We start from the raw sequence: 13983 nt of genomic DNA, 5'->3' as shown, positions 1-13983 counted from the left end.
CGGTGAAGAATTCCGTTGGGCGACCCACGGTGTAAGGGAACAAACTATTGAGCTGTGTTGTTGTTTTGGGACAGCAAAAGATTGTCTCCCTTGATTTTAACCACCCAAACGTTCTGTTGTTAGAGCAGTTTACTGGGTGAGGTGGGTATTTTTTTTTTCCCCTCTCTGTTTGGGGGGGGGAGGGGGGGGGTCAGGGGGGATGAGGGGGCGGGGAAGGTGTGGGGGCAGGGGTGTTTTTTTTGTGTTTTTTCCTTCCGAATTTGACGGAATGCAAATTAGAATTTACCACAGAAAGGAGAGCGCGCAAGCACCGTTCGCAAGTGAAGGGAAACTGGTGACACAAACAGCTTGATTGCAGCTGACGTCAGAGTACACATGTCAGTGAAGGGCTGTCACCCCATAGGGATGACACAAAGCTTTACAGGTCAGGTTGCCAGTCACGTCGACGGGCGCAATAGCCGAGTGGTTAAAGCGTTGGACTTTCAATCCCGGAGGGCCTCGGGTTCGAATCTCGGTAACGGCTGCCTGATGGGTAAAGGGTGGAGATTTTTTCCGATCTCCCAGGTCAACATTTATTATGTGCGGGCCTGCTTGTGCCTGAACCTCCCCTTCGTGTGTATACGGCAAACAGAAAACCATATATGCACGTTAAAGATCCTGTAATCCATGTCAGCGTTCGGTGGGTTATGGAAACGGGAACATACCCAGCATGCACACCCCTGGAAACGGAGTGTGGCTGCCTACATGGCGGGGTAAAAACGGTCATACATACACGTATAAGCCCACTCGTGTACATGCGAGTGAACGTGGGAGTTGCAGCCCACGAACGAAGAAGTAGTAAGTCAGTCAGCCACGCCACTGAGAACTCCCACCTCTTTTCCTTTGGACTGCAATACTTTTGATGCTTTGTTCAACAAACTCCAAGGAAGGTGGCAGAAATGATTAAGACGCTCACCTGCCGATACAGCGAGTCCTTAATTAAGGGCCTGGGTTCGAATTCCGCTCTCGCCCTTCCTCCCAAGTTTGACTGAAAAATCGAACTCTAGTCGTCTTCTTGTCGTTTGGATGAGACGATAAACCGAGGTCCCGTGTGCAGCACGCACTTGGCGCACTGAAAAAGAACCCACGACAACAAAAGTATTGTCCTCTGGCAAAATTCTGTAGAAGAAACCCTCTGGGATAGGTATACAAATTATATATATATATATATATATATATGGGTTATGCTGCTGGTTAGGCATCTGCCATTTTGATGTGGTGTAGCATATATGGAACGCAGATTTACGCCACACTGAAATGATGTCACCAAGGATCAGCAGCAGTAAAGTGGTTAATGTTTGGAATCGGGAGTGTGTCGGATGGACGGAGGAAGGGGTGGGAGTGTGTGGTGGTGGTGGGGTGGGCGGGGGGGGGGGGGGGTATGGGGGCGAGAGGGGAGTTGGGAGCGAGTGTGTGGGGAAGGCAGCAGAAATTATGGTGCTCAGAGCCTCGCCGACCACTAAGGCCATTTCAAGGCTATCGCCACGTTAGCATCTACTTCACGCTCAAGGGTGAACAAGTACGATGAAAACTAATCATAGCTTCAATCTTTTCACTCAAAATGTTTTAGAAAAAATCTTTCAGCGTTTGAAACAATTGACTCTGATTAAAAGATATTCACTTCTTTCAAGAAATCCAAATGTGGAGTGATGGCTTAGAGGTAATGCGTCCGCGTCGGAAGCGAGAGAATCTGAGCGCGCTGGTTCCAATCACGGCCCAGCCGCCGATATTTTCTCCCCCTCCACTAGACCTTGAGTGGTGGTCTGGACGCTAGTCATTCGGATGAGACGATAAACCGAGGTCCCGTGTGCAGCATGCACTTAGCGCACGTAAGAGAACCCACAGCAACAAAATGGTTGTTCCTGGCAAAATTCTGTAGAAAAATCCACTTCGACTGGAAAAACAAATTTAAAAAAAACTGCACCCAGGGGGAAAAAATTACAAAAAAAAATGGGTGGCGCTGTAGTGTAGCGACGCACTTTCCCTGGGGAGAGCAGCCCGAATTTTACACAGAGAAATCTGTTGTGATCAAAAGAAATACAAAAAATACCAAAAAAGTTAGTGCCCACGGAAGGACAGCACGAAACAGTCTTCAGGGAATCTGTCGTGTGATGTCTGTTTGCATGTTCATGATTTTAATGTTTTAATTGTCTCGACTATATCTATGATGTTTAATTATATTCTTTTCTTTCCTTTTTTTCTTCAGATACACGTTTGCTCCAACTTGCATCCTTGTTTAAACGGCGCTCGCTGCCAAGAGATGACCTTGACATACAAGTGCATATGTCCCCCAGGATTCACTGGTAAAACAGTGCTTGTGTACCCAGTTTGGTCTGTGTTGTTTTAATATTTTTAATGTCTGTGCGTGTGTTTAACTCTCTGTCTCTGTCTGTCTGTCTGTCTGTCTGTCTCTCTCTCTCTCTCTCTCTCTCTCTCTCTCTCTCTCAATCAGTGTTGTCTTTTTGTATTTGTCCCTTTCTCTCTATTTTTGTGTTTGTCTGTTTGTGTGTGTGTGTGTGTGTGCGTGCGTGTGTGTGTGTGTGTGTGTGTGTCTGTGTCTCTGTGTGTGTGTGTGTGTGTGTGTGTGTGTGTGTGTGTGTGTGGGTGTGTCTGTGTCTGTGTGTGTGAACTTTAAGGAAATTTCGTCTTGTGTTGTAATTCAATAATTGCAGACAAAAATATATGACAGAAAAAACAGACGGTAAACATATGTCCATGTATTTAATTGTTATATTACTCATAGAAAACCTAAATCACGTGTGTAACATTAAAAAAAAATGCGTGAATTTTGTTTGTTTGTTGTTGGTGGGGGTTTTTTTTGTTTGTTTGTTTTTGTTGGTTTTTTTGCTTTTTTGGGGGGGGCTGGGGGGGTTTAATAGATATCACACGTCATCCAAGGGAAGATATGGTTTGAAATGTATTGTTTTCCAGAAGTACGGAAAATATCAAACTTGAACTTGTGGTGCTTGAGGCCTTTTTTTACAGCCTGTTCACCGTCAGATTTGAACTACTTCTGTGCATGCGTGGCAGTACAGGTCTTACTGTCCTACCTTTTCATAGCAAGCAGGATTGTACAGTGTCGGTAGGTTTGCCCAGTGGGGGGCATCCAGTCTGGTCTAAACAGTGTTGACTGTTGGTGCTGTAACTACATAGTCTGGAAGGTTGTTCCAGGTGTTAAATGACACGTTTTGCAAAGTAGTTACTTCTGATAAGCAAACGGCTATGTCCCTTGTAGACTTTTAGAGCAATTGCCCATTATGTCTCCTACCTTCCAGTCGCTGAAATTCTGGATTTTGTACTTTGTAGATGCTATGGGAGATGTAGTTATGTAGGTCTATCATATCACCACGGGCACGTCGATGCTCGAGACTTGGGAGGTGAAGGGCAGCAAGGCGTTCTGGGTATGGTTTGTCTTTGAGAAAGGACAGGAGTTTAGCTGCTCTGCGTTGGACATTCTCCATTTCAGCACACAAGCCCTGTTAACTCCACTCAGTACGGCCAGTCCTCTCTTCTCCTCTACACAGACCCCTCGGATGTCCAGTGGGTGTCTGAATGACCCAACCTTTAGCTTCCGTCGTCAGAATTGTGGTATTCTTTGTCAACATTCACCTCTTCAGTATAAGAGCCTTCCGCTTGCAAAATTTTGATGATGGTAATTGAGGTGAAACGCTGTTAACGTCGTCTCTTTCGCCGTTCGTATGGAGATAGTTAATATACACAACGCAAGGTCTTGATGAAACGGGAACAAAATTATAAGCAAAACCAGTAATGCTCGGTATAGTTGATAAACCAGGCTTGATGTTTACATTCCACAGACAGATTATAAACCTTTTTTTTTTTCTTTTTCTTTTTTTCAAAGTATTACCACTTCACGTTAAATGCTCACAGAATTCTTTTGCTTCTGCCATCATTCATCCGTCTTTTTCGTTTACTGAAGAGATCGTGTAGTGGGAATAACGTAGCCCGCTGTTGCCTTTAATTGCAGGTCGATTTGTGTGTCTTGTGTGTCTGTGTCTGTGTGTGTCTGTATGTGTCTGTTTTGTCGGTGTGGTTATGGTGGTCACTAATGTGGTGGTGGTGGTGGTGGTGGTGGCAGAGATCGTGCTTTTGTTGATGATGGTGTTGGTGGTGGTGGTGATGTTGTGGGTGTTGTTGTTGTCGTTGGTGGTGGTGATGGTGGTGGCGATGATGTTGATGTTGTTGTTGATGGTGGTTGTGGTGATGATGATGTTGGTGTTGTTGTTGGTGGTGGTGATAGTGGTGTTAGTATTGTTGTTGTGGTGGTGGTGGTGGTGGTGGTGATGTTGTGGGTGTTGTTGTTGTCGTTGGTGGTGGTGATGGTGGTGGCGATGATGTTGATGTTGTTGTTGTTGATGGTGGTTGTGGTGATGATGATGTTGGTGTTGTTGTTGATGGTGGTGGTGGTGGTGTGTTAGTATTGTTGTTGTTGTTGTGTTGGAGGTGGTGGCGATGATGTTGATGTTGTTGTTGATGGTGGTTGTGGTGATGATGATGTTGTTGTTGTTGGTGGTGGTGGTGGTGGTGTGTTAGTGTTGTTGTTGTTGTTGTTGTGTTGGAGGTGGTGGTGGTGTTGTTGTTGATGGTGGTGGTGGTGGTGTTGTTGTTGTTGTTGTGTTGGAGGTGGTGGTGATGGTGGTGGTGATGATGTTGGTGTTGTTGTTGATGGTGGTGGTGGTGTTAGTATTGTTGTGTTGGAGGTGGTGATGGTGTGGTGGTGGTAGTGGTGTTGTTGTTGATGGTGGTGATGGTGGTGTTGTTGTTGTTGGTGGTGGTGGTGGTGATGATGATGTTGGTGTTGTTGTTGCTGTTGATGGTGGTGGTGGTGGTGGTGGTGGTGTTAGTATTGTTGTTGTGCTGGAGGTGGTGATGGTGTGGTAGTGGTGATGGTGTGGTAGTGGTGGTGTTGGTGGTGGTGGTGATGATGATGTTGGTGTTGTTGTTGCTGTTGATGGTGGTGGTGGTGGTGGTGGTATTGTTGTTGTTGTTGTTGTATTGGAGGTGGTGATGGTGGTGGTGATGATGTTGGTGTTGTTGTTGATGGTGGTGGTGGTGGTATTGTTGTTGTTGTGTTGGAGATGGTGATGGTGGTGGTGGTGGTGTTAGTATTGTTGTTGTTGTTGTTGTTGTTGTTGTTGTGTTGGAGATGGTGATGGTGGTGGTGGTGATCTCCTTTCCTTCGTTTCTTTCTCTCTCTCTCTCTCTCTCTCTCTTTTCTTTCATATTATTTCAATAACTAAAGCGGTTTCATGATAACATTTTCCATAACGCTTTTTAGTTTAATTTACTGTACCTGGCCATGTCAAGCACGCTGTGCGAGGTCAACATTGACGAGTGTTTCGTTTGTTGTTGGTGGTCATGGTGATGGTGGTGGTAAATGGTGGTGGTGGTGGTGGTGATGGTGGTGGTAAATGGTGGTGGTGGTGGTAAAGGTGTTGGTGGTGATGGTAGTGGTAAAGGTGTTGGTGGTGATGGTGGTGGTAAAGGTGTTGGTGGTGGTGGTAAAGGTGTTGGTGGTGATGGTAGTGGTAAAGGTGTTGGTGGTGATGGTGGTGGTAAAGGTGTTGGTGGTGGTGGTAAAGGTGTTGGTGGTGATGGTGATGGTAAAGGTGTTGGTGGTGATGGTGATGGTAAAGGTGTTGGTGGTGATGGTGGTGGTAAAGGTGTTGGTGGTGATGGTGATGGTAAAGGTGTTGGTAGTGATGGTGGTGGTAAAGGTGTTGGTGGTGATGGTGGTGGTGAAGGTGTTGGTGGTGGTGGTGGTGTTAAAGGTGTTGTTGCTGCTGCTGTTGTTGTGGGTTATTGTAGTTGTGGTGGTGGTTTAGGTGGTGGTGGTGGTTTAGGTGGTTGTTATTGAAGTTGTTGCTCACGGTGGCGATGGTTGACTGTGGTCTTCGTGTATTGTTCTTCTTCTTCATCTTCGTCTTCTGGTGTTGGTGGTGTTGTTATTGTTTCTATGTCGTTCAAGCGGTCACTATGCATGGTGCCTGTGTTGATTTACATTTTTTTTTTTTTTATTACTTAGTCTTGAATGTGTATATTTTAGCCACTGTCATGTGAGATTGTGTTGACTTTGTACATATTTTTACGTCCCATGATCTTAGATTTGTGTTTTGTTTTTGTTTTGTTTTTATTGTAAAGCGTGGTGAGCCCCATCTGAGATGGGGGAACTGCGCTGTATAAATCTGCATTTTATCATTATGATGATGATGATGATGATGATGATGATGATGATGATGAGCACGTGTACCATCCAGGCACACATTGCGAGGTGAACGTTGACGAGTGTGCCGGTCACCCGTGTCTGAACGGGGGTACCTGTGTGGACCAGGTCCACTCCTACACCTGTCTCTGCCTGGACATGCACGCCGGACCCAACTGCCAGTTCCCGCGTGAGTGGTGTTGGGTGGTGTGGTGTTGGGTGGTGTGTGGTGTGGAGTGGTGTTGGGTGGTGTGGTGCTGGGTGGTGTGTGTGTGGTGTAGTGTTGGTGGTGTGGTGTTGGGTGGTACGGTGTGTGTGGTGTGGTGTTGGGTGGTGTGGTATGGTGTTGGGTGGTGTGGTTTGGGTGGTGTGGTTTGGGTGGTGTTGGGTGGTGTGGTGTTCGGTGGAGTGTTGTGTGGTGTGTGTGTGTGGTGTTGGGTGGTATGGTGTTGGTTGGGGTGGGGTGGTGTTGGGTGGTGTAGTGTTCGGTGGTGTGGTGTTGGGTGGTGTGGTGTTGGGTGGTGTGGTGTGGTGTTGGGTGGTGTGGTGTTGGGTGGTGTGGTGTGGTGTTGGGTGGTGTGGTGTGGTGTTGGGTGGTGTGGTGTTGGGTGGTGTGGTGTGGTGTTGGGTGGTGTGGTGTTGGGTGGTGTGGTGTTGGGTGGTGTGGTGTGGTGTGTGGTGTTGGGTGGTATGGTGTGGTGTTGGGTGGTGTGGTGTGGTGTTGGGTGGTATGGTGTGGTGTGTGTGTGTGGTGTGGTGTGTTGTTGGGTGGTGTGTGTGTGGTGTGGTGTTGGGTGGTGTGGTGTGGTGTGGTGTTGGGTGGTATGGTGTGGTGTGGTGTTGGGTGGTATGGTGTGGTGTGGTGTGGTGTTGGGTGGTGTGGTGTGGTGTGGTGTTGGGTGGTGTGGTGTGGTGTTGGGTGGTGTGGTGTAGATGGATGATGATTGATGACGAGTGCTGCTCCCGGCTCTCTCTCTCTCTCTCTCTCTCTCTCTCTCTCTCTCTCTCTCTCTCTCTCTCTCCTGTATATTTCGGCTGAGCCTTTTGTTTTCGCCATCCAACAAAGATCATATGGAATTTATTAATATATAGATAGATAGATAGATATAAAGCCTTAAAAAGACGTGCAGTTGCTGTTAGTAAGTAGTATATATTATAGTTTAATGAGATGGGTTGTTTTTTTTCTTTGTATACGATTTCGATTGTAACTTACTTGTTCAGGTCCTTTCAGAATGGGCCGATGGTCTTCTGAATAAACAACACTTTAATTCAGTATCATGTCATGTCATGTCATGTCATGTCATGTCATGTCATATGTCAGTTCATCTCTCTCTCTCTCTCTCTCTCTCTCTCTCTCTCTCTCTCTCTCTCTCTCTCTCTCTCATGTAATGTTAGTAATTTAATTTGTCCATTATGTAAGAACTCACAAGACAATGAGATCATTTTGTTGTTTGTTGTCCATCTCTTAAGAACACTCGAGAAGAATGTATTCCTCCTATAGATATTATAGACAACCTACATTGTTTAAATTGAACTTACTAATGTCATCAACATCTCCCGAAAGTGTTCGAAAAATTTTCTCTCAATTTTTATATACAGCTTTCAAATTCAGAGAAATTGTAACTTCATGACAGCATTTTATTGTTCTACATAATGAACCGTAGCGCTGTTTTACTTATATGTTCGTTTAATTGAATATTTGGACGTTAACAAGCATTGCAAGGTAATGTTTGTCTCTATATAAAAGAATATTATTCACATACCCCTTCATAAGGGGCCTAGGCCTATACATGAATAAACCATCTGGAATCTGGAATCTCTCTCTCTCTCTCTCTCTCTCTCTCTCTCTCTCTCTCTTTCCAGTGGATATTCAAACAAGTGAAAGATTTGAAATGTATCGAAATTTTACCTCTGATCACATAGTAAAGCGATACCTTTTGTTTGATTTTAACAGGCGCCTCAGACTTACATTGACCAGATTTAGATTTGGAATCTCTGAAGTAAACACACATAGATATCGTTACAAAGCAACATGTCATTCTGAACAATTCTGCCCATTGTACAAGGAATCAAGAGAGGATGAAGTTCATTTTGTTTTAAAATGCCCTGTGTTGACTGACTTACGAATCCAATTTACTCCCCCAAAATATTATATAAATCCATGCTTGTTTCGGTTATGTTTATTAATGGCATCTAACGATGAAAACATCATACGTAGTTTTGCTATGTATCTTTATAAAGCACTGCAATTAAGAGAGACACTCATTTCTTAGATTCACTGATAGTTTTGTTGTGAATGACGTTGTATTGTTTACATTACCAGTTGCAATGACACATGCAAAACTGTTATTACCCCCTATTCATATGGGGCTATGGCCTTAATTGAACAAACCATCTTGAATCTTGAATCTTGAATCTCTTTTCCAGTGGACATGTTCGGGCCCATGATCGACATCCGGGGTCTGCGGGAGGGGGGCGGGGTGGAGGGGCGCGAGTTCCACGTGCGCAACATGTACGTGGTGAGCGGCACCCTGTCATGCGCCGTGGTGGTGGTGCTGGGCGTGCTGGTCACGTGCTACTGCCGCGTGCGGGCCACGCGCCCTGCCGGAGGTGGTGGTGGTGGTGGTGGCGGCTCCCTCCTCCGCCGTCACCACAACTACAGCCGTCATCACGAGTGAGTGTGGTGTGTGTTTTGTTGTGTTTTTTGTTTTGTTTGGGCGTTTGTTTATCCCTCTTTTTTTTTCTTTTTTTTTTTGTTGTTGTTGTTGTTGTTGTTGTTGTTTTTTCCCCTGTCTATACGAACATTAATAGAATAGATCGAATAGAATAATATGTCTTTATTACCAAGTGTACCGGGGTCACAAGGAATATTGGGGGGCCTGGGGGTGAGGGGGTTGTACATAACAAGGTACGAACATAAATCGAAAATCATACACAAACACAGATAAATTAGAAATTAGGATACGTACAAGTGCGTATCAATATATAAATTTGTGCATACTCACACATGCACGCACTGCACGCGCGTGCACGCGCGCGCGCGCGCACACACACACACACACACGGACGCACGCACGCACACACGCACATTCTCTCTCTCTCACACACACACACACACACACACACACACACACACGCACGCACGCACACGCGCACGCACGCACTCACTCACACACACACACACACACACACACACACACACACACACACACACACACACACACACTTGAACAGAAGCCGCATATTACATGTGGATGGTGCTAATGACTAGATATTCAGGTAGATGGTTGTTGATGACCACACTCAAAATGAAATAATTATTCCTCCTCCTCTTCTTCTTCTTCTTCGTTCGTGGGCTGCAACTCCCACGTTCACTCCTATGTACACGAGTAGGCTTTAACGTGTATAACCATTTTTATCTCGCCATTAAGGCAGTCATACTCCGTTTATCGGGAGGAGAGGGGGGCGTAGGCGGGGGGAGGGGGGTTTTTGGGGGGAGGGTGCATGCTGGGTATGTTCTTGTTTCCATAACCCCACCGAACGCTGACATGGACTACAGGATCTTTAACGTGCGTATTTTTCAATTTTCCTTAGTAACTGACTAAATGACACAGACATATTGCAGATCAACATAACATGTCAGTTTTCCATAGTAGTTGTCTATTTTTCCCTAGCAGCAGACTAAGGTTCTGTCGAAAAGAAACACGTGTGGAAGCGACAAGGGATTTCAATTCTTTTTTACACTACTCTGTACTAAATTGTCAAAACGCTACTTAAAACCAGTGAAGTGATGGCCTAGAGGTAACGCGTCCGCCTAGGAAGCGAGAGAATCTGAGCGTGCTGGTTCGACTCACTGCTCAGCCGCCGATATTTTCTCCCCCTCCACTAGACCTTGAGTGGTGGTCTGGACGCTAGTCATTCGGATGAGAAGATAAACCGAGGTCCCGTGTGCAGCATGCACTTAGCGCACGTAAAAGAACCCACGGCAGCAAAAGGGTTGTTCCTGGCAAAATTCTGTAGAAAAATCCACTTCGATAGGGAAAACAAATAAAAGTGCACGCAGGAAAAAATACAACAACAAAAAAAATGGGTGGCACTGTAGTGTAGCGACGCGCTCTCCCTGGGGAGATCAGCCCGAATTTCACACAGAGAAATCTGTTGCGATAAAAAGAGAAATACAATACAATAAACATCCTCTTTTTTTCCCCTTTTTTTATTTTTTTTTTTTATTTTTTTTTTTTAGTTAATACCACAGCTATCGTTAATAAACCACGGAGAAACTGTAAGTTCTAAGCCGGAAATCGATTTTTTTTTTTTTTTTTTCAAATACATGTTTCAAGGTATTGATGGTTCACAATGTGTCTGAAATCCTGACATGCCATCAGTGTATTCAATGAGAGGTCATTGGTAGACCGATCACATACAGCCCACCTGATTTCAGCCATCTCTCTCTGACTCAGTGTGTGTGTGTGAGGGGGGGATGTGTGTGTTCTGTGTGTGCGGTTTTTGGTGGGGGGTTTTTTTTTTTTTGGGGGGGGGGGTTGTTTTTGTTTTGTTTTGTTTTGTTTTTGTTTTATGTGTTTGTTTTTCCTGTGTCGTTTATTAATACCATGCTTGTGCCTGTGTGTGTGTGTGCGTGTGTGTGTGTGTGTGTGTGTGTATCTTACTATTACCATGCTTATGGCTATATGTAGTATTGTATTTGCATGCTATGCATTCTGTTGTGGATGCAATGACATATAATGTAGTTCTGTGTAGTGGAGACCCTGTTTCAGGGCGGGGACTGGATGGAGAAAAAAAAAGCGCGCCAGTGCTTATCTATTATCCTCGAAAATAAGGAATTTGTCTTGTCTTGTCTTGTCTTGTCTTGTCTCTCTTACATGTTTATAGGCATGTAACATGACTTGATTTTAATCACTGTCACCAAGGTTGAGTAGACAAGGGATTAAAAGAAACGGGGAAAGCCTAGGGTGCCTATACTACGATGCAACAGCTGCCTTTTGGTTTGGTTTGGTTTGGTTTTTTGTTTTGTTTTTTGGGGGGAGGGGGGGTTAGATGTGGTGTGGCTGATGATTTGATTGTCATTTTAACACCTATTGTGCATACCAAATTATTCACTTTGCAGGCTTTTTTTTTTTTTTTTAAGTCTTGAGTCTCGAGTCACATGCACGATTTAACCACCCAAGGTGTGTGTGTGTATGTGTGTGTGTGTGTGTTTGTGCGCGCGCGTGCGTGTGTGTGTGTGTGTGTGTGTGTACGCGCGCCGCGCGCATGCTGGCGGCTGTCTTCAGCGAGGCCTCCCCTCCAGTGGACATCAGCTCTGTGGCCAACCCCCGCCTCTCTGTGGACGCCATCTGGGAAGCCACCAGCCTCAACTATGACGTCACCCAGCTGGGATCGCCCGGCGGACGGCGAGGGTCCCTGAAGCAGCTGGACATCTGAAGGGAGGAGGACGACAACGACGAGGAGGACGACGACGACGAGGAGCAGTAGGAGGAGAGTGAAGAGGAGAAGGAGGAGGAGGAGAGTGAAGAGGAGGACGAGGGAGAGGAGGAGGAGGAGAGAGATGTCGTTTCTGCTTCTGCCAGCGTGGGCGAGGAGGATTGATGTTGAGCAGTGTTGACGTTTGTTTGGTTTCAGTGGACGACTGAACTGCGTGAAAAATGGTTGGGTTTTTTTTTTGTTTGTTTGTTTGTTTTTGTTGTTGTTGTTTTGACTCAGAGTATTGACGTCTTGTTTCTATGACGGACAGGACTGAGTGAAATGGTGTGTATGATTTCCTTTCTTCTTTTTTTTCTTTTTTTTTTTTTAATGTTTTCCCGCTTTTTTTCTTTTTTTTCTCAGTATTAACGTCTTGTTTCAAAGAGGGACAGGACTGGATGAATTGATATGTATGATTTCCTGACAATTTTGTTTTTTTCCGATTGTTGTTTTTTTGTTGTTGTTGATGATGTTGCTGTTGTTGTTTTGTTTTGTTTCGTTTTGTTTTATTTTACTCACAGTATTGATTTCTTGTTTCAGTGAAGTACAGGACCGAGTGAGATAATGTATATGATTTCCTTTTTTTTCTTCTTTTTTTTAATTAAATTACCATGAAGTAAGAGAGGAGAGTGGATGACGCACACTGAAGAAAGGTGGATGTTCCCCGTCACCGGGGAAAGAGAACCCGGTGAACTGCTCAGACACAGTGAAAGACGTATAATTATTGCCTCGGTCTTTTTGAACGACTTCACTGCGTGAAAATGACACAACACTATTATACTATGGTTTTCCTGGTTTTCTTGTGAGTGTTTAACCGTCACATAGCAGAGAGTGGAGTGTGGTGGTTGACGTATGTAAAGAAAAGTTTTTTGTTTCTTTCCCTTACAAAAAAAAAAAAAAAAAAAAAAAAAATCCGCGGTCATCAACGGTGAAATTAATTTTCAGCATCTTGAAAGATGTATGAGGACCGTGCAAACCAAACTGAGGAAGGCAACCAGAATATAATAATATAATGTATGCAGGCTTATATAGCGCCGTACCCCCATCTCAAATGGGGGCTCACCGCGCTTTGCAAAAAGATATACAAATTTAAGACTAAATAACATAAAATATGTATAAAAAAAAATAAGACAGAATAAAAATGAAATAAAATAAATGAATAGACATAGTCTCACATCACATTTGCTAAAATACATATTTGACTATCTCACATCACGCTGGCTAAAATCTACATGCTTCAAACTAAGTGACGCAGTAAGGTGTTGGAATAAAGATTAGGGGCAGTTGTTTATGAAGAGCGTCAGGGAAACAAATTCAAAACCAGAACAAACAGTTGGAAAATGCCCTGCAGTGATGCCAAAAAGTAGTGGAACCATGGAAACAAGAAGGAATGTATGTTACACGTTGATGTCAAGAGACGGCTTGTCTGTACAAATAGGGTCTTAAGTATCAGTATCAGTAGCTCCAGAAGGCGTCACTGCGTTCGGACAAATCCATATACGCTACACCACATCTGCCAACCGTCTTATAATGAGAAGAAAACAAACTTGTCCACACACTCAGAGAAAGGCATTTTACAAAACTCAGAGTAATTACTAACAATGTGCAGCGTACAGTTGTACCCAGACAAGGGCTGTGCAATAAAGGAATTAGGGAAGCTTCTTTTCACGTGCTATGATATTGAAAGGCACGAAGTGACAGAGAACTGCTTATTCAATGTCCATTGAAGCATCAACGTGTGTGTGCACGATAGTCCGTCATGTCCCGACTATGACTATAACAACAGCAGAGGAGGCAACTGCTGACTATCTGGGCTACAAATTTGAGTCACATTCCACAATCCCGACGAAGAGGGCTTTTTAGGACAGTCGGCGTTTGGGATGGTACGTCCTCAAAGGCTATCTACAGCAGCCACTAAGGCTGTAGTTTTAAGAGCCAGTGCAGTTTTTTTGCTTCCTTAAAATTTGAGAGTCATAGTCATTCAGAAAAGACAAAGCTGTAAATGAATTTCCACTTCAGTGGAGAAAGCATTCATTGATCGTGCCGCTCTCACATTGCTGTTGGCCCAGCTGTAAATACACAGTGTGTGTATGTGTTCGTTATTGTGTTGCTGCTGTTTTTTGTGACTGTCCAGGGGCTTCCAAATATCAGCAAGGGTTGGCTGCCACTGTTTGTTTTTCCCCCGCGCTGGAAAACTAAACTGGAAAAATCATGCCGGTCAGTTGCAGCCCACGAACGCAGAA

The 13983-nt window shown here is 44.6% G+C and overlaps 1 protein-coding gene across 1 annotated transcript in view; it reads left to right on the top strand.

Moving 5' to 3' along the window:
- The window catches only part of LOC143288728 (uncharacterized), a 95390-nt gene extending 83687 nt beyond the window's left edge, over window positions 1-11703 (top strand). The window contains exons 8-11 of the mRNA XM_076597353.1: window positions 2246-2342; window positions 6315-6449; window positions 8687-8933; window positions 11551-11703. Coding sequence (XP_076453468.1) covers window positions 2246-2342; window positions 6315-6449; window positions 8687-8933; window positions 11551-11701 — 630 coding nt within the window. The 3' untranslated portion in view covers window positions 11702-11703. The remainder of the gene's footprint in view (window positions 1-2245; window positions 2343-6314; window positions 6450-8686; window positions 8934-11550) is intronic.
- The last annotated feature ends 2280 nt before the right edge of the window (window positions 11704-13983 follow it).

This window comes from Babylonia areolata, chromosome 13 (genome assembly GCF_041734735.1).
Source record: "Babylonia areolata isolate BAREFJ2019XMU chromosome 13, ASM4173473v1, whole genome shotgun sequence".
Taxonomy (NCBI): domain Eukaryota; kingdom Metazoa; phylum Mollusca; class Gastropoda; order Neogastropoda; family Buccinidae; genus Babylonia; species Babylonia areolata.
Note: the sequence above shows the minus strand (reverse complement) of the source record. Positions and strands in the feature narration are given on the sequence as shown.